General features: G+C 36.5%; 1 protein-coding gene and 1 long non-coding RNA gene across 3 annotated transcripts in view; one reads left to right on the top strand and one right to left on the bottom strand.

The window, feature by feature from the left end:
- LOC138132271 (homeobox protein aristaless-like) overlaps positions 1-24333 on the top strand; it is an 85260-nt gene that overhangs the window by 3013 nt on the left and 57914 nt on the right. The window contains exons 1-2 of one of the 2 annotated variants that reach the window (XM_069049701.1): positions 5451-5653; positions 9384-9630. In XM_069049701.1, coding sequence (XP_068905802.1) covers positions 9459-9630 — 172 coding nt within the window. In that variant the 5' untranslated portion in view covers positions 5451-5653; positions 9384-9458. Of the gene's footprint in view, positions 1-5450; positions 5654-9383; positions 9631-24333 lie in introns of those variants that run through there. The other variant, XM_069049702.1, reaches the window with a different exon arrangement.
- On the bottom strand, positions 13883-15881 carry LOC138132274 (uncharacterized). The gene is made up of 3 exons (XR_011160042.1): positions 15500-15881; positions 15325-15437; positions 13883-14022 (listed from the first exon to the last, which is right to left on the bottom strand). It is a non-coding gene; the product is annotated as an uncharacterized lncRNA (long non-coding RNA).

Genomic DNA, 24333 nt, shown 5'->3' with positions numbered 1-24333 from the left:
GGTTGACGTTTCGTTTTGACAAGTTGTGACATTTATCAAAATCCGTTCACACAGGAGAAAATTCTCAAATTCTGACAGCGTCGAACTAAAAAAAGATGTTTTTTGTTTGGTTATCTTATTATTAGAGTTAGAAATAGGATAATGTATTCATTTTCTAAACGCATGAGGGTTGGCCATGATTTTTTGACACACAGTACCGGGTGAGTGAAGTTTTACCGCCCGCACGATTAACCCTATTAAAAAATTAGTAAACATTACGAAACTTTAGGGTTACATTCCCTTGACATAAGACTTCAAATGTGTGTAATCAATTTTCCCTTATCACTTAATTTAGAGTCATAAAATTAAAAAAATCGATTTTGAGTAAAAAAATAGTATATTTCAAACCAAGGTAAGAAAGTGGTTTCTTGCAGACCGCAGGCAAAGATTATAAACCGAGTCGTAGACGAGGTTTGTAAGTGCCTAAGGGCAGTATCAAATTGCAGCGGCGGTCAAGTCTTAATCTTTTATGGGAAGCAGGTACTGATTTCCAAATAAGTAAATAGCAGCGCTTGTCATTTTACCCCCCAGGGAGTGGACAGGTAGACGATTATGAATAATAACTATCCCTTACCTCCGACTTCTAAGGAGGTAACTAATTAATCATCTGCAAAGTCTGCAATTTTCAAAAAAGAGAATAGTAACGGGAAACAAAATTTTCTTCGAAATCATTGGAAGGTAAATTATATTTATTTATACGTAAATTGAAATACAGAAATATCGTTGGTGCACAAGAAAAGTGACACATCTCAAAAACCCTCATTTTTCAGTAGAATCGAGAAAGAGTTTAAAAATTGGAGACGAAGGAGGCACATAATGTACAATTTTATATCCGTGAACAGTGTGAAAACGTATCGTCCGCGTAAATTTTTGACGATGTTGACAAAAATTTCAAATTTGTGTGGCAAGAAAAAATTATAATGTTTTTCTTTGTCATTCACCTGAAGAAAAAATCCTGATTTCGATTAGTTTTAATTTGAATCGATTCAAGAGCATCATGTACACCTTTCATACATCTGCGTAATGAACCGAGAAGTGCAGTGTGCTACCTGAAAATTTCTAAATGATAAGCCGACCCCTTATTAAGATTATAAGCGCTGCAGTTTACATCAGGTTATTAAAACCCAAACTAACCGCGCGCTGCAATTTAGTACTTAGGATTGTGAAACCTTTGATCCTCGCTGCAATTTGACATCGCCGGTGCCTAAGGTCTGCAAGGACACTTTCTTAACAAGGTTTGAATACAATTTTTTTCCCTACCGGCACAACTTTGTTGAAAAAAGTCAAAAAAGATGGTTATATTCGTGATTAAAACGAAAATTTTGAGAATTGAATAGTAGGCTGTGTTATTTGTTTAATTAACTTGTCATCGCATTTGAAGATTTGAGGTTTGTTCGAAAATTTGATATAAACAGGGTAAAGTAATCTACCTACCTAGCTTATCTGTTTATTTTCCAGATTATATGATTGACCTACCAACTTACTTCATTGAATTGGCTTTCATTTATCAATAACTTATTTCACTTTTGACACTTTTGACATTTGTATTTTGGTACAGTTTTACCATAAACATTTCATGATTAACTTTCTTACCTTAGCGAGAAAGTTGAATTTTCTCACCTCAAATGAGGTATCCACAGCCTACATTTCTAACCGGTAGGGAGAAAAATTGTTTTCGTACACGCTCATAATTCACAATTAATTCAAAGAACACATTTGTGAAATTCGCATCAAAAGATAATTATTTATTTTTGAATTATTCCAATTTTAACATTAAGAGCGAAAAATGACCAAGATTTACAACTGCAGTGTGATAAATAAATATCTCAGTGTTGGGAAACATCTGTTGACCACTTTTCTAGTAATTCTTAAGTCGCTAAAGGGTACCATAAACAACCTACGTCAACTTCTTTTGTGTAACTGGCCGCCCAATTTAATATCTAATAAATCATAGCTAAATTTTGCACTTTAATATCAAATCCCATTTATTTCAAAAACCGGTGATGTTTTCATGATTTCAGTAACACCAAATTTTTCCTAAATGTTTGAAAGGACGCTCATTGAAAAATTATGTAAATTAATGTAGCGGTTATTGAATTAAAACAAAATCTGTTTCATTAAAAATTTTGAAATGTATACAGGCTGTTCTACAGTGATACACAATCATTCCTGAATTTTTTGAGAATTTTAAATTGATTAGAAGTGGGTGTTTTCACTCACCCGTATAGTAAAGTTGACAAGATAAACTGTCAGACTGTCACCAACTGCCAAGGTATTGTCACCAGCCCGGCTTTGAGAGAATTCAGTAACGAAGAAATGAAGGTTTTTATTTAATTCAATCAACAACAAAAAAAAAGTTAATACAAAAATTAGAAAAGTAAAGTCAACTTGACAGCGACCGCGTACTACTTGATCCGTACCTATGAACACATGAAGCAAGATAAGCGTGATTTGAGCCATGATGATCTAATAACAAGGCTAACAGAATTTGTTTTTATCTACTTTGAGTTACAAATAGGCTCATTATTATACCGAAAACAGTTTAATAATGAAGCATATTATTAAACTGCTTTTTGGTAACTTTTAGCTTTTGTTAGGTATATTGGTAACATCAGCCGTTTGACGTCAGGCGTCAAGGTAACGAATGAAGCTACGAGGTAAATTTAGTAAATATGTACAACCTTACATTTTTGTGAAAAATGTCTGTTGCCAACACACGCGAAAGTCCCTAGTCTAATATGAAAGCTTGAGCAGCTGAAATTTCAGGAATTAGTAAAACAAAGTAGATAAAATAGTATATTACACTCGTTTAACAAGACGTATTATCACATTCGTTCCGTTAAAGCACTTCTCGCTACGCTCGTCGTGCTTTAATAGTATATTAAAACATGAGTTTTATAAAACTTATATTAAGACACGAGTCAGATTTGCAGCACGACTGCCGCAGGCAGGAGTGCCTGTAAATGACGAGTGCTCTTATGTTTTATAAAACGTGTTTTTTTATGCTATTTTCTTAATCACTTTTACAGTATGTAATTATTTCAAAAGTGAAAAGTTAAAGTACAATTATTGGATTGGAAACTCAGACCAGTACTTGAGCTAGAACTGCCGCATTCCTCCCTGTTGCTTTAGCTTGGTGCTCTTGTTTATAACATCTACTTCTTTAACTTCTGCTGTTTCATCCAATGCAAGCGTCCCACCACCGAAAACTTTTCTGGCAATCTTTATTTCTCTTCAAATGATTCTTGTCGTAATGTGAATTAACTTTTCAATAAAGTTCTGCACACTTAACTTCATATCAAGAAAAGCCAAAATGCCATCTTCGGTCGCCTCCGTGATGCCTTTTTTATTCTTCCAGCCTTTCGTTCACAATTCTTTTCCCTTATTTTTTCTGGAATGTTTTGGTACCTACATTTCAACGATGAAAATTGTTTTTTTCAAAATTTGTTGATATTATTTCCATAGTGCCCACGGCAATTTTCGCATTTTGTGTATTGTGACGCGCCTCGAATAATTTATGACATTTTGGAATAATTTCTGAATTTATTAAAATTTCTGATAAGATGTTTAGCGTGTTAGAAAAAATCTTGAAGACAACACGTGTTGTATAGTTTAAAAATGTCGGCCTCGCTCCCTGTCTGATTTAAACTACGACCTCGATTTTTTTAAATCGTCTATAAGACACTTGTTGTCTTAATTGCTATAACGTAACTAGTTCTTGAAAGTCTTGAGAAATAAATTAGTAATTTCGATCTGTAGGCCGGACATCGTCTAAATAACGATGTTATAACAGAAACACCAGGAAGCCTGCAAGAATCTGATACTGAATCAGATGATGAAAAATTCGATTCTGATAGTGAAATGATGGAAAGCTGAAGTCTAAGTTAAGTTTGAAATAAGTAGTGCTCCTAAAATCAAAGAGAAGTAAAACTTCTTTACGATTGTTATGTAATTAATTACATACCTACCTACATGATTCTTCAGAAAATGAAAACATTTTATTCGAACTTATTTTGTTGTTTGTTTTTCACACTGACTTTTGCACTCCAAAATGACATTTTATACTGTCATAATTTATACAGAGTGAATACTCGAACAAAGTCATGGCCAACTCTCATACATTTAGAAAATCAATTTAATTCATCTGTCACTTAATGTTCATCACACTTAATTTTAGTGATTTCCATGGTTACAAAAGAATTGCAGCGGATAATATTGGACTAATACTTGAAGTGAATATTTTAAACAAATGAAAATCTTTATTTAAACTTTTGAAATTGAAATGTACAATTTAAATAACTAAAACAAATTTGACGAATTTGATTCATTAAATAGCCCTCCAAATACGATTCGTAGTCAATGTTACCTATGCAGATCATTTTTGCGGTGGTGTTACTCATCTCAACGGCGCTTCCGAATTCAACTCGTGCTACGCACTCGTCAATTTCATATCCCGGCGCCGTTGACATTCGTAACACCATCACAAAAATAAGAGGCATAACATTGACTACTCGTTGTATTACAATTGAAAATTGTCGTTTCTTGCGATTTCCTCTTTTATCCTCCTTTAAATTGTCACTCGTACAGCCCTAATGGCCTTTTTCACCGAGACAAGTCCCGAACGAGATTCTTCGGTGATACTCCATACTTAAAATTGAAGAAACACGGATATCTAAACATCAAAAGAATATCATGAAGATGGAGATCTTTGAAAATAATGTATTTCGACTTAATTTACGAAGCCCAAACAATAATTCTCTTTTTTCCTTGTCCCATTCCATAGTGATCTCGTTCTTTTTTGTTAAGCCAGGTCCACACATAGAACCAGAAAACGCAGCACTTCACAGTTTGATAGTTTACAATAATTGCAACAGTGGCGAGTGGACTGGTATAGGTAATAATTATGAAGAATGAATAAAAAAGGGTGAACCAATTTGCTGCTATTGATTTAATTTGCCTGGTTAATTAATTAAGTAGTTGATGTTTTCTTTCTGTTGTAATTGAGGACTTAATTGGGTCTGATTAAAAAAAATTAGAATTAATTGGTTTTTTTCAAAGCAGGCGTAATTTTTTGCGGGACAGACTTTAGATTTTCCATCAGAGTATTTAGGTATTTAGCGTCGGGTTATTTGTAAAATCGCGTCTTAACTATCGGCACGCACGCACCCACGTCCCCGACAAGAAAAGAAGAAAGGGTCCGTCGAAGCTGCCCTGGGGTCCCGGCGGCGGCGCACACAAGCGCGCGGAGCGGCGACTCCATGCTCGTTAGCCGGAGATATTTACGACACATTTAACATTCACGGGTACAGACAGTAACAAGAGGGATAATTAATGAAGGCAAGGCCGCGCTCCGCCTATGGGTTGTCCCATGCTGATACCGTCCCATCTCGCGCCTCGCCACCGACAACAGTGACTGCCTGCCCCGCTACGTCGACTGACGGTGCACCTCGCAACGCTCCACGTTTCGACACCTGCTACTCGCTGCACCAGCTAAAGTGATAATTGCAGGCGACGAGACAAATTATACGGTGTGTTCCGAAAATTGCGGACGCGTGTGGTGGTGACAGTGGAAGTGGGACGGCGGCGGGATGACGGGACGCCGCACGCGGAGATTGTAAGTGGGGCTAGGGTGGCGAGGGGGCTCCCCAAAAAATATCTACTTAAACAACAATAACAATGATGTATCACAAAATTCCACTCCAGAATTGATTCATATCCTGGACCTGGCACTTCTCACGTCACACAATGTTCTCAAAAATTTCAAAAATATGTACCTACACCACGTCAAATTATTTTTGAAAAAATATTTTTCATTTGGAAACTGGTTGGATGTTGGGTATTTTAGAAACATTCTTACACAGATCGATGTAGGTATACAGTAATAAAAAAAAATGTATTTTGAAATCTAAATGCAGTTTTTTGGAAAATCCAAAAAATGTGTATCTACCACTGAAAGATAAGATTTCGTGCGTTCTGTACGGACGAAAATGCATTTGGATATGTATTGTAGAACATCAAAAATGTATTTTAACAATTGTTGCAACAAACAACATCTTAAATCGTTTGTCTTAAAAATTGTTTCAATTCTTTTAATGTTTTTTTTATAAGATTATTATTAAATATAATAATAATTATTATTATTGTTGTTATTAAGAGCCACTCTGTTGGTATACCTACTTTTTTTTAAACGCAGTGTCTTAAAAACATCAAAACTATACATATATCCACTCTGTATACTTACTTTTTCCAAAAATAAGCTTAACGAGTATTTTAGTCTTGAAGGAGATAATTTATTATCATTATTATTATTTTTTCTGAAAAATAAGATTTCGTATGGACTTGGATATGCACCATATAACCCAAAAATGTATTTTAATTATTGTTTCAAGATCCACTGTGTATACTAACTTTTTCCAAACAACACTGTAGCCACAGTACTTACTTAAAAACATTGAAAATATATATTTTTTTATTGTTGCAAAATCCACACTGTATAGCTACTTAATTTTTCCAAAAATATAGTTGCTTAAGTTACTTTAGCCTTGAATAGGATATTTTTTTGGGATTACAAAATAACTACTGAACTTTTTGGTGTCCAACTTTATTAATGACATGACACAATACCACGAATTACAGATCACGGATCAACGTGTGAACCTAACCTCACTTTTTGCCTTGTTTGTGTTTTTACTCTGCAGACTGACAAGAGGTTGGTTCACAATCAACACCAACTTTGATTGATAAATTTAAATGAACACCCGATATATTGAAAGTCAAGAGAGTGGAGGCATTTTAAAAATCTGTTGACTCTTTTTTTTTACATATTTCACCTGTCAAAAAAAAATGAAAACAAAAAAGCGTCACTTAATTATGGCATACGGCGATTATGACTGGGCACTGAAGGCACCCGCCAAATTTTACGTCAATCTGTTAACTAGCAGCCATCTTGAAAACCATTTTCGTGAAAAATCGCTGTAAATTTGTCAATTTTGAAAATTTCTGGACAGGGTTCTAGAGGCACATTTTCGAAAACATATTCTTTACGAAAACTGTATTAGAAAAAAATAGATTTTTTCAAACGTCTAGCCTATGTTAGTTAACAGCAAGACCATTTGTAGAGGTCCGGACCAGACCCAAAAATGAAAATTTTGAAATTTTCTAATTTTACCGTCCTGGTTTAGTTTGCTTGAAACATGACTCATCGTTGTTGCTGAGGCCAAATGCAATTTTTTTTGCGGAGCCAAATCGTGTAAAATTTGTAAACAAATCTTGTCCAGGACTTGGCACCGGAACCGTAATTCAATTAAGTCTTTTCTCTTCTTTGTGCGTCGTCGAGGAAGCCATTTATAATCCGGGGGCATTAACGAGCCCATTAGCATAGTACTAAAATGCATCCATTTTGAAATTTTTATTCCGGCTCATTAAATTTTACAGTTTTTGTCGATTCTGTTGCCTCGATGCATAACGACTCCTATCGATAATTACGTCCACACTCAAAAATTGTGCAGTATGTACGGGTACTTAGGTGTCCGTCCGTTAAAAAATTATCAAAACAAACAGTGTAACAGCTCTAATTAAACGTAATTGCATTGCGATAGCGCTTAAGTAGCGCCCCTTATCTCGACCGAGCTATTATAATATATGGCTTGCAAAATTTAAATAAACGTACACTTAATCACTATGTATTTATGCTAAACTGTACCGAGCGTAATAAACGCCGACCTGGCGGACTTTTTAGATTTATTTTACGGCCGGACTGTCTCGACGGCGATTGAGCCGTCAGATTTGCCGCCTCTCGTGCACGCTGACACGAGCGCCGTCGCTGCTTTTCCGTCTCTCCTACGATTTAAAGTTGCGGTCGCTGCCGGACCAACGAAAGTACACGGATTTTTGTGTTGTGTAAGTGCCGGACGCTGCTGCTTTTTAACTGCCGTTGCTATCTGAAAAAATATCGTAAACGATATCTCTGCGTGTATAATTAACAATGTTTAAATGAAATGCAATGTCATAGCCAATAACGTCAAAATGGTGCAACTGTTTTCAAGGTTCCAGATAAAACTGTCACTTGGACGTTTTAATTAGTGCGCTTGAAGAATTCGATTTTACTAAATGAATAACGGATTTGAATAAATTTTCCAAAATATTTCCAAATGTACGAACATATTTTATATTTATTGCCGCATTTACATAATTTACTCATATGTATTTGATTGTGGGGAATTTTTCAAAATTATCAAAATTGATGGTACTTGGTACCATCGCCGGTCCCATCTCACATATATACAGGATGTCCACACTATTTTCTTTTCACACAATACCTACATGTGCAAAAGTATCTGATAAATTTCGGAAAACTTCTCGTTTGACTGTTGCAATTGTAATTTTTTATTTTTCAAAAAATAAATTCATTTCGGAAAGGAATAAATCATATACTGAGTGATTCTACAATAATTTTATCACATTGTAAATGTTCTGAATTAAGTAATAATAATAATGATTATTTGATTATATTTATTTTATTTTATTTATTATTTCATTACTCGATAGCGACATCCGTAATGATTAATTAATCCGGCCTGAATACCATATCACCGGGTGTGTTGTATTATGCCTAACGAGCGAAAATGCTCATTAAGGATGTTGTCCTGAAGATTAAATTATCCTGAAAACTTTTTTACACAATTTTTTTTATTTTGTAATTTGAAAAATTTTTGAAAATGTTCTAAGCAAATACGAAAGCACATTTGAAACATATTTTAATAAGTTATATTTCACTTAAAGCACTGCATATCGCTGCTCATGTTCATTGATAAATACATATTCCTAATATGTGTTTGTACTGTCCATTCATAAACCATTGCGTGCCAGGCAACGTTCCACGTTTGGTGCGACTGTCACTTTTGTATATTTTGTGTAGATTTTAAGAATCGATTGACCCCAATCGATGCACTACTTGCACATTGCAACTGCATTTTCTCTGTTAGCTTGTGACAAAACATGGCGGTGGGGAAATATCTCAGCCCCCTGTCAATTAAAATTATCGCTGAGCAAAAATGGAACATGGTACTCGAACCCAATTCCCGATAAGACAAATTACCTGAAATTACAGTAATTGCGTTGGAATTTGATCCGATAAACAAGCAAAACCAAAGAAATCACTCTTTTTCGGCGAATTATTTAAACAGCGTAATTAACAATATCACGAATATGCAAATTGTTTTTGGTTTTGGTGTGCATTACAATTTTAAATTTTCTTTTAAATGCGTTAACCTTATCGCTAATTGCGAAAAAAATTCGTCTGTCTGACTCGAAATAGGTTTATGACATAACTTTTTACCTTCCAGGTAACTAATAAATGCACCGAGGCCTTATCGAAGGAAACCATTTCGACTGCACTCGTATTCGTTATCGAGCGACCCATGGATAGTGAGTGTGTCGAAATGGACCTTAGCACCAGGCAGAGAGATGGTGTCGCCCATCAGGATAACGGATGTAAGATGAGAGTGGCCAAGTCGGTGTTCTCCATCAGGAGTCTGGTCGACCTGGGGGACGCGGGGGAGACGGTCGACAACGGCGACGACGGACCCAAGGGTGAGTTATTGATGTTTAGGGGACTGCGACTTTTTTGTCGCCGAGAGATGTCGCAGCGAATGATTGCGACTGCGCGAGTGTCTGCGGTCACGATTTGGTAAATTTGATGATATCGGGAGGGAGAAATCGCTCTCGAGGGAAATTTTGCGCGACAAATTGCAAGTACATAATTCGATTTGCGGCAGACTTTCATTTTTTATCTTCTTGCTACGTTTTACTTGCTGCGATAAATCTCCAAAGCAAGATTTATCCAGCCCACATTGTATTGCGAGAAATTACCACAACAAAAATACTACCGCGATAAATTGTAAATTACTTGATACAAAGTTGCAGAGGTTCATAGTTTGTCAACTTTATTATTTGATGAATCGTATGTTCGATGTGCTATTTTTTCCTCGCTGAAAGAAATTCTCCACGCAAGATTTTGCTCCCACAAATTGCAAATAATTTGATTATAAATAAGCTTCTGCAGCTACTATTAAAAAAATGTTCCTGATGTTTTACTCACTGAGAGATCTCTCTGTGTTTCAAGCAAGATTTTATTGCAAATAATTCGATTACACGCAAGCTTTTATTTATCAGTTGTTCACTAGCGTGTTCAATTAAAAGGTTTTTTTAATAGTTTTTTTACTTGCTGCGAGAAATCTCCCAAACAAGACTTTTCTGTCACAAAAGACATTGACTTTTTTGCCATTTCTTTTAATTTTCAAGCTTATTATTTTTTACTCGTCGAGAGAAATTGTCTTGACAGTGACAGTAATAGAAATTGCATATTATTCCATCACTCCATCAGCCATTTTTTACTCGCCGAGAGAAATTCCCCAAGAAAGATTTGCCTCAGCAAACTGCAACCAAATTGATTTTAGGAAACTCTAATCTTCTGGTTGAGTATTCATATACAGGGTGTTTTTGAAATGTGTGCAGAAATTTTAATCACGAGCTACTGGCTTCATGTAGAACTCGGAAAAAATATTTAAAAAATTCTGTCAAAAAAAAAGACATTTATTTTTTGAGCTACAATTTTTTTTTAATTGCTTTCAGTTTTCTACGTTGTCCTATAACCTCGTAAGTAAAATTTCGCCACATTTTAAAAATACCTATACCCTTGCATTATCATGTTTTATAAAATGTACGCCAATGCGAAGTAACCTATAGGAAATATGCTTTAAAACAAGGAAACCGCATTGGTGTACGTTTTATAAAATATGATATACAGGGGATATTTTTAAAATGTGCCGAAATTTTACCTACGAGGTTGTGGAACAACGTAGAAGACTAAAAGCTATAAAAAAAATTGTAGCTCAAAAATTAAATGCCATTTTATTTTTTGACATAGAATTTTTTAAATATTTTTTCCGAGTTCTACATGAAGCCAGTAGGTCGTGGTTAAAATTTCTGCACGCATTTCAAAAACACCCTGTATTAGCAATCATAGTTCAGACAACATATTTTTTTTTATTTTTTCTTCTGCCACTATTTACTCGCTGAGAGAAATCCTTCAAGCAAAATCTTACCTAGTAAAATCTACGAGTATTTCTCTGGTTTAAAAATAAAGTGCTTCTGAAAATCATACTTCAATGCAAATTTTTCATATTTTCTAGCCTTCTCTAGCATTTGAAAGCGATCTGAGACTTTTTACTCGCTGAGAGAAACTGCTAAAAAAGGAGATTTTTGTACGATCAAAGCAACTAATATGTCTCTAATTTATTGACGGCCGTAATAAATTCCTACAGTGGCAATTTATTTCAACATTGAAAGACACATGCAATAACTGCAAATAAATTACAAATACATAAATGTATTATACAGTTGGCAATAATTTTACGCATTTTTTTTTTGTCTCACTTTATTATCTGCCATTTTTTCTTGTCGTGAAAAATCTCTTAAGCAATATCTTTTCTTTCTTTGTAACTTTTATCTCGCAAAAGTTTGTCGCGAGAAATTACAAATAGGTAATTCGATTTTGAGCTAATCGTAAACTTCTACAGCTCCTATTTTTTCCTTGATGTTGACTGATAATGATAAGTGAAGCTTTCTTCAACTGACCTGACACTTTTCACTTGATGCGAAAAGCATCCCAAGCAATATTGTCCAACTTTTTACTCTCTGACAGAAATCACACCGAAGGAAACTTTCTGGACACAATTTGCAAATGCACAAATGTAAATTTTTTGCAATAAACTAAACAATAACGTTGGAGGCTTTAAAATTTATCGTAAATAAATGGAAATATGTTGTCGTATCGCTCTGCGACTTTTTACTGTCAGAAAGGAAGTAAGCAATAAATCATTAAACTTCAATTGGCAGTTACATAAAAGATGCATTCGCAGAAAAAGGAAGCCAAGCTTCGTCAGCTCGGGTTCGCGGTAAAAGTAACCGCGATAACTCTCCTTGAGATTAATTATCTCTCTGAGCCAACAAACCATTAGCAGGGCATCCATAAAATTAATCTTCTTTTAATTTACCATTCGCTAATTCGCTGATTCGGTGTGAAAACACTTCATTGTGACGTCACACAGTTTAACAGCATCTCATTATTCACATCTGAATTGCAATTCTTCGGTTGAGAGATCTTCATTTTGTTTTTCTGTCCTCCAGAAAAAAATCTGGTTCATTGTTCGTAAAAAATAGGTCCCGATAACGAGTCGTGTGTGACACGAGGCAAAAAAATCCTATCAAAAGGAGATTAACAGATCGACGAGACAAATGAAAGGCGAATTATTTTTGCCAAGATCACCGTGGTGGTTACAGAATGGGTCCCGAACGCGACTCCCAAAGAGCAGGTCCCTGAGGCGACCACTGGGGGACTCCATAAAGAATAAGTCCCAAGGGCGCCCACTGGGGAACTCCGTAAAGAATTGGTCCCAGAGGTGACCACTGAGGAGCTTCGTCAATCAAGAAATAGGTCCCAGAGTCGACCTCTGCGGTACTTCACCAAAGGATAGGTCCCAGAGGGGACCACTGTGGGACTCTATAAAGAGTAGGTCCTAGAGATGACCACTGCGGAACTCGGCAAAGAATAGGTATTAGGAGCGACCTCTGTGGGATCATCAAAGGATAGGGCCCAGAGATGACCACTACGGGACTCTGTCAAAGAATAGGTCCCAGAGATGGCCACTGTAGAACTCGGCAAAGAATAGGTTCCAGAGACGACCACTGCGGGATTCCACCAAAGGATAGGTCCCAGAGGGTACCATTGCGGGACTCCGTCAAAGAATTGGTCCCATAGATGAGCACTGCGGGACTCCATGAAAGAATAGATCCCTGAGTAGACCTATGCGGGAGTGGTGTGGAAGCATCAGAGATCCCCGAGCGGTTTCTTGCGGCCCACTTCGCACGAATTTTTTCCCAGTTTCGGCGAGTCGGTGAAGCAGAGCGCCACTAACGGTTCGTCGGTCCGTAAAAAATGCATTCAAATGTCGGTTCCGTCGTAGAAAATCCCAATTATTGACTTGTCTGTCGACCGGATGATTCGGTTTCGGATTCCATTCGTCGTCATTCGGAATGCACATCAGATTTTTTCCCGCTCAGACCATGACAGCACCACCAGAGCGGACAAAGCGTTCGGTAGAGCGTACGACTTCCTGCCATCTCGATCGATGGTTGTCGGGGGCGGCGGCGACGCTGCGGCCGTCTCCGCTTTTCGGGGCGTACGGCGTTGTCCACCGGGCCGTGTAATTGCCCCGTTTATTGCGTTAGCGTAATTGAATCCGTTTAGTACTGATTGTAACAAGAGTTGGTCGGAGTTTTGATGAAATTAATGTTCACAATTAGAATAGACACGCATTTCAGTCACGAGAAACGGCTATTCTCCTCTCGGTTATGGCCGCACTGTTCGACAAACATAATAAACTTAACTAACTACCTCTGTTCCATTAGATATGCATTTCCAACGAGAAGTGAACTTTATTGGCGACTTGGGTTGCTCCATAACTCGGATCGATTCACGTTTCAATCACGATTAACGAATTACGTTCGCTTTACCGTACTTTCGTTTTCCGTTATTATTGCCCAAACTGACACGAACGTCGTTTCATTAACTGCAGCCCCGAGGGGCACCCCGACCACATTCCACCCCTGTCGCACACACAACTCCCCACTTCCTATTAACTTTCAAAAAAACAATCAAAACTCTCTGGTCTAGAGATCACATCTTTTCAACAATTTGCTTTTCCGCTCCACCTTGATTTTTTTTTCCAAATCTTCTGAACTCTTCAGAATCCAAGACCCAGGTCAATAGGTCAATTTAAAATTATAAGAACAACTGCTACTTTCACAGGTTAAGAAAATATCACGATTTGACCAAGCCATCCATTCATTTAAATTTTTTCAAAAAGTACGATTCCAGAATATGTAGTTCTACGACCTCTAGTGACCCAAATGTTCATCGTTCTGAAAGAATGACAAAAGTTCAGTCAAATCCCACTACACCTTCTTCTATGCCATCTAAATTCAAGATGCTCATTTCAGAAGAGCAAATTTGTCAACACTTAGACGGTCTATGGATTCTTCGACTTTTAAGAAATTCTACTCTTCACGAGTAAAAAAGAAATTCAAAAATTTTGACTTACACGGAAGGGTTTATGTATACAGTGCTTTCGTAAAGTTCGGAATAAATTCGATAAAACTGTAAGTATTAATTTTTGAGAAAAATCCTCGAAGAGGTTATCTTTGTTTTTAAAAAACGCATATTCTTCAGTAGGTACTTAACTTATGTTAACAACTTTTCATCTCTTAAGTATGACGTCATCAATATTTTTTTTAAATCACAACCCCCACTTTTTTCTTCTTTTTCTGATAGACCTTCGTACTACCTAAACGATGAGCAAAAAAAATTGGGACCTTACATAACAATTTTTTTGAGAAAATAGCAATTGATTATTCAAAAATTTAATTTAATTTTTAAGGTAAACATTTTTTTCTATGGGTTTAGTTAAAATCGAAGGTTTATTTTAATGGAACAAACAATTTATAACATTTGCGGCAGAGAATTCGCGCTGAAATGGAGCAAATAAGCCCTGACATTATTGAGCGCAGTGTACAAAGTGTCGGTAAGTGCTAAATGGTTGGCGGGAGGCAGTTTCAACATTGCATTGAATGTTGTTGGTAACCTTAGATGTTTGTTTGTTTTTTAAGCACAATTAAAATGTTTTCAATAAAAATTAAATTACATAAATGTTTGGAGTAAAATTTGTCATTTTCTCAAAAAAATTGTTATGTAAGGTATGAATTTTTTTCATTCATCGTTTAGGTAGTGGGAAGGCCTATCAGAAAAAGAAGAAAAAAGTGGAGTTGTCATTTAAAAAAATTATTGATGACGTCATAACTAGGAGATGAAAAGCTGTCAACACAAGTAAAGTATTGAAAAATATGTACTTTCTAAAACCAAAGTTGACCTCTTCGAGGATTTTTCTCAGAAATTAATACTTACAGTTTTATCGAATTTATTCCGAACTTTACGAACGCACTGTATATCATGTAGAGAGGTTCTAAGAGACGTTCTATTCCGTGTAAAGCTGTAAACATTTCTCTTGAAGTTCTTCAAATAACTCCTGTGAAATTGTTGTCCTCACTTTCCTTTAGGTCATTCTGATTCTTCTAAAATGAACTCCCAACGACTACATTTTTACACCAAAAGAGTAGCCAATATTGTTTTATTTCGTATGAATAAAAAAGTAGCGGAATAGAACAAACCTTGAGGTACTCCTTCTTGCTCATTGCTATAAAGCTTCCTCATTTATTCACTCATTTGTACTTTCTGTCCAATTAAGTTCAGCTCATGCAAAATTTACAGTCACGATTCACACCTAAAACATATTCCAATATTTTATTGAAGTAAATATCAAAAAATAGACGCAAATAAACAAACCTTGTGGTACTCCTCATTGTGTCTTAACTTTTGTCGAGTTTCATAATCTAAAAAACCATTTTTGTTAAATTTTAGCTAATTTGCAGCGATCTGACGTAACTGAACTGACATAACCATAACATAACCCTACTTTTTCCACTAAATAGCGTTGCCGGTTGCAATTTTACTTGCAGTGTTGGTGGTTTTTTGAAAGCACTTAAGACAATAATCGGTCAGTCTAGATATAATAACATTGTCCATCAAACATTCAGTTGAATCCATCTGGTTGTAAGAAATCTTGATTTTTTGCTTCATCGAGAAATCTCCGTCACTAAACAAATATTTCTAATATGTCATTTATCCAATCGTTTAGATAAAACTAGAATTTTTACGAGACAAGAGATGGCTGCAATAAATCCCACAAACTAGTTTTTGACTTTGCTCAGCAATTGCTGCGATAAATCTCGCCGCATAGATTCGCACATTTAATTGTCATTTCCAAACGAGGCAAATCGTTTGCAAACAAATTTATCAACAATTAATTCCGTTTAATTTGCGCGATTAGCACATGAGAGCTTGACAGTCTCTTTGCTGGCGAGATTTATCTCCGAGCTGTGGGTAAAATGTTTGTAATGTTGTGAATTTGCGCCGCGGCACTAGTTTTATTAGTGTCACTTGTCAAATCTCTGCCAACCTGGCTGTCGAATTTCCCCAAGTGGCTTTGTCCCGCCAATTAAATCGGACAATCGTGAAGTTTTCGTTGTATCGGAGAGGATTTAATTAAATCCAATAAACCGGCCGTAAAATTAGCTCCGTATTATGATGGGAGCGCGGCCGTCCCATAAAGTATTGGCGCGACCATCAAATGGTTTCCAACAAAGCCCTAATCAATGTTAATCACGCGGTAATGACTTTATACGGCCAATTAAAGTTACCAACTTGTAAAATAAAATGAGGAATCCAACAATAAACCGACACAACAGCTTGTTAGTTGGCGCTTTGTGTACTTTGTATGGCTCACGCCTCCGAACAAGCTCCCTCGCCAATCGGATCAATAAAACGCCAATCAAACCCGAGCCGGCCCTGTCCTGTTGCGGAAACCCAACGCACATAAATCGTAATTAGCGCAAACATAAACCTAATTAAGCGGACCTGGAAATTAGCATGGCCCACTCGATATTAAAATCATAATAAAGTTAATTCGAAGTATGGGTCGCATTAAACGCCGATCGTAAATCCTAATCAAGAATAAGAAACAACACGGCCTCGGGCCCAACGTCAATTAGTTTACGATCGCGGCGGCGAGGCCCAACAAAGGGACGCCATCTTGCTTTGCGCCGACACGCACCCATCGCCAACTTTGCGCTAACGAAGAAACAGCGTGGGCGACGAGGGCACCGTCGCGGCGGTGAGATGCAACCGGAGCGCCCTCTCCCGGATCCTGCAAATTCGACTGGGCGCGCTATCGCGAATTCATAAATAATCATAATTAAATGTTGTATCCAGTATCGGAAATAATTTATGTCCGTTAATAAATAAGCAAAACAACAGAACCTGTCAAGAGGGGTAATTTATCTGTGACGTTGTGTCATTAGCAATGCTAAAAATACTGTAAATGGATACTATATATTTGTCCATTGTTGTAATGGACACTATCGCGATTAGCTTTCAATTTCGTAACAAATATGCTTTTAAAAAGCAAACTTATCGTTCTGGAAAACATAAATGTCGTTGGGTGTAATTATTGTAATTAGAAAAATAACTGCACCAGCTCATGGGTTATTAGAGAATCATTTAAATTAAAGCAATTGCGAGATTAGTTGCGTGTCGGCGTGTAATTGTAATTTATAAAAAATTATTATTGAACTTGACGCATGAAACGTCTGAATCGAAACAAACGCAACAAACTGATTCGTTTGTGGAGTAGTGTGCCGTGGCGACATTAGCTTTGCGCCAAACTGTACACCAGAATTTGGAATATTCATCATGTGCTAATTTGAATATCAAAAAACATGTATGTTGACATTAACTATCTAATAATAATAATAAAAACAATGCTAATTAGATGATGATGGTGATAATAATAATAATAATAATTTTTCTTTCAAAATTTACTGGGAGTAGTTAAACCGTAGATAAGTATCTTCTATTCTTTTTAATAATTTTATTATTATGTACTTAATTTAATCAAAAACTTTTTTATTGGATGAACATTCAAATTTCTTTGCCGTGAAGGTAGCAAATTAAAAAAAAAGAGGGAGTCACGAACTTGGGGAGATATTTTTAACTTCAAGTTTTTTTATAAAGAAAAGAGATGAGATATTTATCCGGAAATGATTCTTGATCATTGAAACATTTAACGACGTTTTGGTGCCTAGAAAACAATGAGACCCTTCAAAGATATCTTCATTGAATTCTTGTCTAACATAAAAACACAAAACTGTCATTGTGTTTGTAGCATTTGTTCAAAAACGATGCAACGCAACCAGTCATGGTGCATCGCGAAGCGGCGAGGCCTACCTGGAATGTTCGAAACAGGTGCACATCGGGATAAAAGGGAGATGCTCATCTCGTCAGTTAGTCAGTTAATCGGTTAATTAAAACGAGCCATGCCAAATTATTGGAGAGCGAAAACGTTCATTTGTGTAAAGTGTAGTTTATTTAGTATAAATTATCAATTCTTTATTGTTTTCTGGAAGTTTCTTTAAATCGTCGAACCCGTTACGATACAAATAAAATATATAATTATTTTATAACATTATAGAGATGATGTAATTACAGTAATAATAATAATAAAAAAAATAAATAAATGGTAACATAAATACTGCTTTCAAAAGAGTTATCATTACTTGATAGGAGTAGGTATTCGTAATGATAATTAAATCCGGCCTTGATACCGTGCCCACTTTTTATAATAATATCAATGAAATTTAAATGTTGACTGTAGAAGAAAACGTTTTTAATGCTTTTAGATTACAAAAGTGTTATTGTTATATGTATTCCTGTTATCTTGTCTTAATCTAGCTTAGACCACTTGATGTGTGATGAGCGCCCTACTATCAGAAAAAATAAATTACAGAATCCCCTTTAGATTCACAGATTGAAATAAAAAAAATATATAAAAATAAAAAATAATATGCTACATTCTACAGTTTAAATGTCTCAGTTCAGGACAGATTTGCAACGAAGAGTTACTATGTTTTATCCATTTCTGTGCGACAAAATAAAATTTAGAGGCAACAAACTAAACAGTATAATTTTACGCGGACAGAAGAGGTCACATAACAGACCACTGCGGCAGAAAAAAATAATTATGTCACACAGAAAATATGTTATGGGAGACAATTTGGAAATTAGTGAGGCTAATAAAATTATGAAAATGAAATTTTGACAGTTGGAGTGCGACATAAATTTTGTCCTCGACTTTACGCACCTCTAATTAGACACGACTTGTTAATTAATAATCGATATCGCAACCCACGTGGAGAACAATTAATTTTTTCAGTTTCGTCGCATTCACCGTTTTTGCATCAATCATTACGGATCATTAAATTTAATTAAGCGTGTATCGAGAGTAAATGCCAGTCGTTGAAATTTGTTTTGTCCGTATCCCTCATTAAGTTTTGGATAATTAACCGAGACTAATCCAATTTCGAGATATTAATAATTCATGTAAATAATTAAGCTTGGAAATAATTAGCCCGCAATTAATTAATCAAATTAATTTAAAACTTGTTTACCTACGCCGCGGAACTGTCAAACTATAAAAACCTGGCGAGAAACGAAAAAACCTGGAATAATTGCTTTTAGGGGCCATCAATTACGAAGCGAACAGAAAAAGTCATGAAAAAGTTTGTTCGGAGATAGAGAGCGGCGGCGTCGTCTGCTCGGGGCTTAAGTGGAGTTTGGCGACGTAAGCTGCAACTCTCATTTGACATTTTTATTACAGGACCCCTATCGGTGCAATTACGCATCAGTTTAACAGGTCAAGAGGTAAAAAGACAAGGTGTTTGTAATATTGTCGGAAACAATTTAATTGCAGTCGATTTAGTTGGGTGAATTTTAATTTTGGATTTTGTCCCAATCTGATTTTTTTAATCGTTGCAATTTGCATGGAAACGCGAGTAGATTTCGCCGTCGCACGCGAAACAGCTGTAAAATGATACTATTTGTGAAACAATAAATTACGATAAATATAAAACAATTATGCGCCACGTAAACGCAATAAACCATCGGCGGAGAAAAAAGACACATCGGCGTTGCTAGGCCGGAAACAATAAAGAATAAACGTACGGTGTGTTAATTAATTTCGCTACCACCATGATGCATACAAGCTTGCAGATGATCAACAAAATAGGCACATCCGGCGGCGGGATGGAGCTATCAGTTGTCTTTTTTTCGTCGCACCCTGTAGAAGACGGTTTGCCCAATCGGGGCCTAAAGCTGGGTTCAGAGCGCGACAGCGCGCCGATCTGATTCGTGTCGGGGGTCAAAGGTGCGCTGCAAAATGTTTGCACTGTGCGACGGATCGATCACGATCTGGAAAAGACCGATTGATTTTTTTTGGGAGAGATAATTACGGATTTTCGGGCGAGGAATGTGGGGAAGAGAGAAAGGGAGACGAGTCGACGGACGTGACAGCAACTCTAACGCTGAAAAACGAACCGAAACAATACAAATTGAGCAGAATAACGAAGCAGCCCGGCCCAACAAACAATTTTTTGCACCTAGGCCAGACGATGTTTATAGAGTTTGATTAATCTATCCCCGAAGTTTCCAATTATTTCATCAGGTGTAAACGGTTCCCAATTAATTATTCCGTTCTAGTAATAGAAAAACCGCCGTTTTTGCTATTTATAATTTCATGGTCCTAATCGGGTTCAGGTGAGTCAGGTAACCAAAACAAAAAGATTAGAACAAACAGCAATATCGCAAAGGTGGGGGCGCCGAAAGTGGCTGGGGCAGGGGAGGAATGGACACCGGGGGTGAGGGACAACGCCGAAAATTATGTTATATTTTGTTAATTAAAAGTAGGGGGAGGACATTTCAAAAATAATCGAAAAGAAGCTCTTGAGATTTTTTCCTTAAAATATTTAAGTAAACATACAGGGTGTCTCAAAATTCGCGAATTTCGAATTCAGAGCGTGGTAGGGAAGAACCCAGTGGAGCTCGAAAAATATTTAGAAAAAAAAATTCGCTCTTCCTGATGAAGATATAAGCACTTTAATTTTGTTCAATACATAGCAGCCTTGATATCTACAGTGACAAAATACTATTCTAGCTACGTTGCCGTTTTTAAGAAAAATTACAAAAAATTTAGATTTTTTTACTCCAAAGTAAAGCTATTTTTCAAAAAATTGTTTTACGTTATTATTTTCCACAATCATCTACACCATAAATAACAATAAACATTGCACTTTTCAGCCTGTATTTGAAGAAAACGCACTTCAAAGAGTGCACCTTCAGACCAATGTATCTTTGTGGGGGGAGTCCCGATTTTTTTTTAATTTCCATATTTGGACTACTGAAGTGATCCCCTACAACGCTCTGAATTCGGAATTTGCGAATTTTGAGACACCCTGTATACCCAGTGATCCTGCACTACTCTAATACTCGCTCTGTCTCGTAACTACTGTAATATAAGAGTAACATGTACAGTAGTTACAGTTACAATTTGACATACCTTTACCATCTTACTAGATTTTTTACATTTTTGTTTCTTGCAAAATGACATCAATTTTATATTTTTCGTTGGCACGTCCACGTGAGAGTTGTAGACCTGTCGGTGATATTTTGTTTTCAAATGCAAAAGAATTCTTTAAATACACATATTTCAAAAAAATATTGGCAACAACACATTTATAATTTTAGATAAATAAAGTATACGTCAGATCCAAAATGTAGATTTTGTACAATATTTTATGTGAATTTTATTAAGATTAGAATTCATTTTTTTCTTTGAATACAAAACATTAAGTTGCAATATATCAGTTCCAGCGGAGCCAACATGAGTGAAAATTCCACAAATGTCAAAATAAAAAAATAAGAATTTTTGATTGAATTAAAAAGAAAGCCGTAACAAAATGTACAACTGACGGTGTAAAATGTAATTTTTCTGCGACTGCACTATATTCCACCATTTTTAATACGTAAAACATCTACGGTAACAGTGAAAAAAGTAAGAAGCGTGAAAAAGTGCTGTAGCGTGTCATTGTTTTATTCTAGCGTTATGCAAATGCGAACATCGAATTAGCCGAATCATACGAGTGCATTGAAAACAATTGAAGTTGTCTCGCGTTCTTAGCTTTAGAAGCCTCAAATTTTAGATTTGTGTTTTTCTGCAGACAGACAATATTGCTTGAAGCTCACGGAATTTGCGCACTCGTCTGTGGCTCGAGCGTCAAACTTTCCATTGGTAAAAAAAGTACTACTTTATGCACTTGTTGCATTACTAATATTTGTTTTGACTAATAAAAGGCAACGACGGTAAGAATAATTTGAAGATATTTACAAATAATGAAACAATTCCGAATAAACTACATTTCTAACTTAGTAACGGGTGTTCAAATCAAAAATTGATCAAGTGTTGGTTGTTATGAGTTTTTGATGAAAGAGTGAAAAGGGGATAACGCCTTCTTTGACAGATGTCAGAACGTCAAAGCTGCGGCCTTACCTGCAGACAGAACTATCTTTGCCTTTTTTTAGAAACAAATTAGCAAACTCCCATTGTTTTGATTGCTATTTATTACTGAAACATACCCAGTGGTGGACTTAAAACTCACTTGCACAAATTACAAATACAGTAGTATTCTTTTTTAAATGGTCTAAACACCCTTGAGAAAATTTTATTTGGTTTCGGTCTATTGTTTAGGTACATAACATGGTACTACACATCATGTGGACAGTTTCTTCACATCTATCTTTTTAGTTAGGATGCGAAATTTTCGTTCATCTGACATATCCCTCTTTCCACGTTGTACCATTTTTGCACCACCAAGGAGATCATCTTCAAAACTGGTACGACCGCACTGAAATTCCGAAGCCACTTTTTAGAGTTGTAAATCAAACTGTACTCGCATCCAACACTCTTTCCTATTAGTTATAAACCTTCAACCTTCTTCAAGAAAAACAGATGTTCTTGCTTGGCGATGTCCAATTTTATCAATTCTAAAAAATATACCTATTTAAACCACTCAATAGCAAATCTCGACACAACAAAGTCCTTGTCAGGTGCACTTGCTAGGTCAAGAACTGTTCATCGGACCTTCGTGCCGGACTATTCTTCCTTCTAGAGAATCAGAAAGCTTGCACTAGCTGAAGACCAAGTACTAATATGACTTTTTCGCGGTGACTTAAAGTAGTACCGAACCCTTTCCGGAAGAAGAAACGAAAGAACTGGTGAAATTAAGAAAGAAGCTCCCCCGAGCCTGTTTTATTTCCTGCTCTTCCACGCTCCTTGTTCAGTGACAAACAAACCGATTTTTTTTTTTGGTGGGCGTATATGCAGATGTAGTTTTTGCTTACCACGTCGTGGTTCCAGACCGGTAGCTGTCAGTTTTCAGCGCACAAAACCACAACAATTAGTCACCGGAGCGGTGAAAAAATCCAATTAGACACTTTATTGAGACATGCTTTTACGTTGCGTTAAGTGGTAAGGCGATAAGCGCGTGTGTGGGGTAAGTTTTTTTGGTGGCCGAGTGAAAAAGCTCTTAATGGCATCTAGATCGGGTACTAGAAGTGTCTAATAAGATTACGATAGTCGCGTGCCTCCTTATCAAATCCAGTCCTGCCACCACATAGATCGGTGAGACGAAGAAGTCGAGGACGGAGAGCGAGAGGGCGGTACACTTTAGTGAGTTGGCACGTCATTTTTACAACTTAAACAAAGGGATAAAACTTCTGATTTATGCGTTACATTAACATAAAATGATTTTTTTGGTGAGGTGATTGGCTCGCCGGCCAATAACGCTAATCAGTTACTCACTTGTTGGGTTTTCGGTTTTATGCTTTTAAAATTTTATTGCTTTATTTTGTTTAGATAAATTCATAATTTAATCCGGGGCCGTTAGTTATCTGGGTCCAGGTGTTCGGCCGTTGATTTACGCCGATGGATCCGGACGATTTTTAATTAAAAATTTCCGATGCAAAATATCAATTAAAGTAATGTCGCATTACACGGAACAAATGGCACGTTTAGCGTTTTAAGAGTGACGCGCCGAACACAATGCGGACCCAGTGTTGCGTTACTTTTTGACAAAACCTTCTCTAATTAAACAGTTTTTCTGCACGTTCCGCCTGGCATCGCCACAAGTTCATTACCGATCAAAGCCAACCATGAACCGGCTTCGGGGACTTTTTTCCTGCGTTATTTACTTAAGTACTCATTGACAATGCCTCGTTACATTTCGAGCAAATCGAATTTTACCGCTAAAACAATCAATTTTTAACGCGACAAATCGATCAACTAAATCAACACGGTTTTTCGGTGACGGGACCGCCGCCCCCGGGCCGCAAACGCTTTCCAATCGTATACACTCTTGCATATCTCAACGGTGACACCGCACCAGTACCACCTGGCTCACTTGCACGACAGGACAGCGGTACCCGGATTGGTACCGAATTACCAAGAAATTATCTTAGTCCTTTACCTATCAGTACTCGTCAAACAATCAAGGTACCATCTTGGTACCAACCAATCAACTTCATCGCGGTTGGTACCACTATCATAAAAAAAAAACAAATGATGAACGCTTAGTGGAAATTGACAAAGTACCTGCTCAATATGAAGAACCTACATTTAGCAATCACTTTTCAAAAATGAAGCAGTATCATTTCTGCACCCGTAATGTTTGCGA

Source organism: Tenebrio molitor, chromosome 5 (assembly GCF_963966145.1).
Source record: "Tenebrio molitor chromosome 5, icTenMoli1.1, whole genome shotgun sequence".
In the NCBI taxonomy this organism is placed as follows: Eukaryota; Metazoa; Arthropoda; class Insecta; order Coleoptera; family Tenebrionidae; genus Tenebrio; species Tenebrio molitor.
Note: the sequence above shows the minus strand (reverse complement) of the source record. Positions and strands in the feature narration are given on the sequence as shown.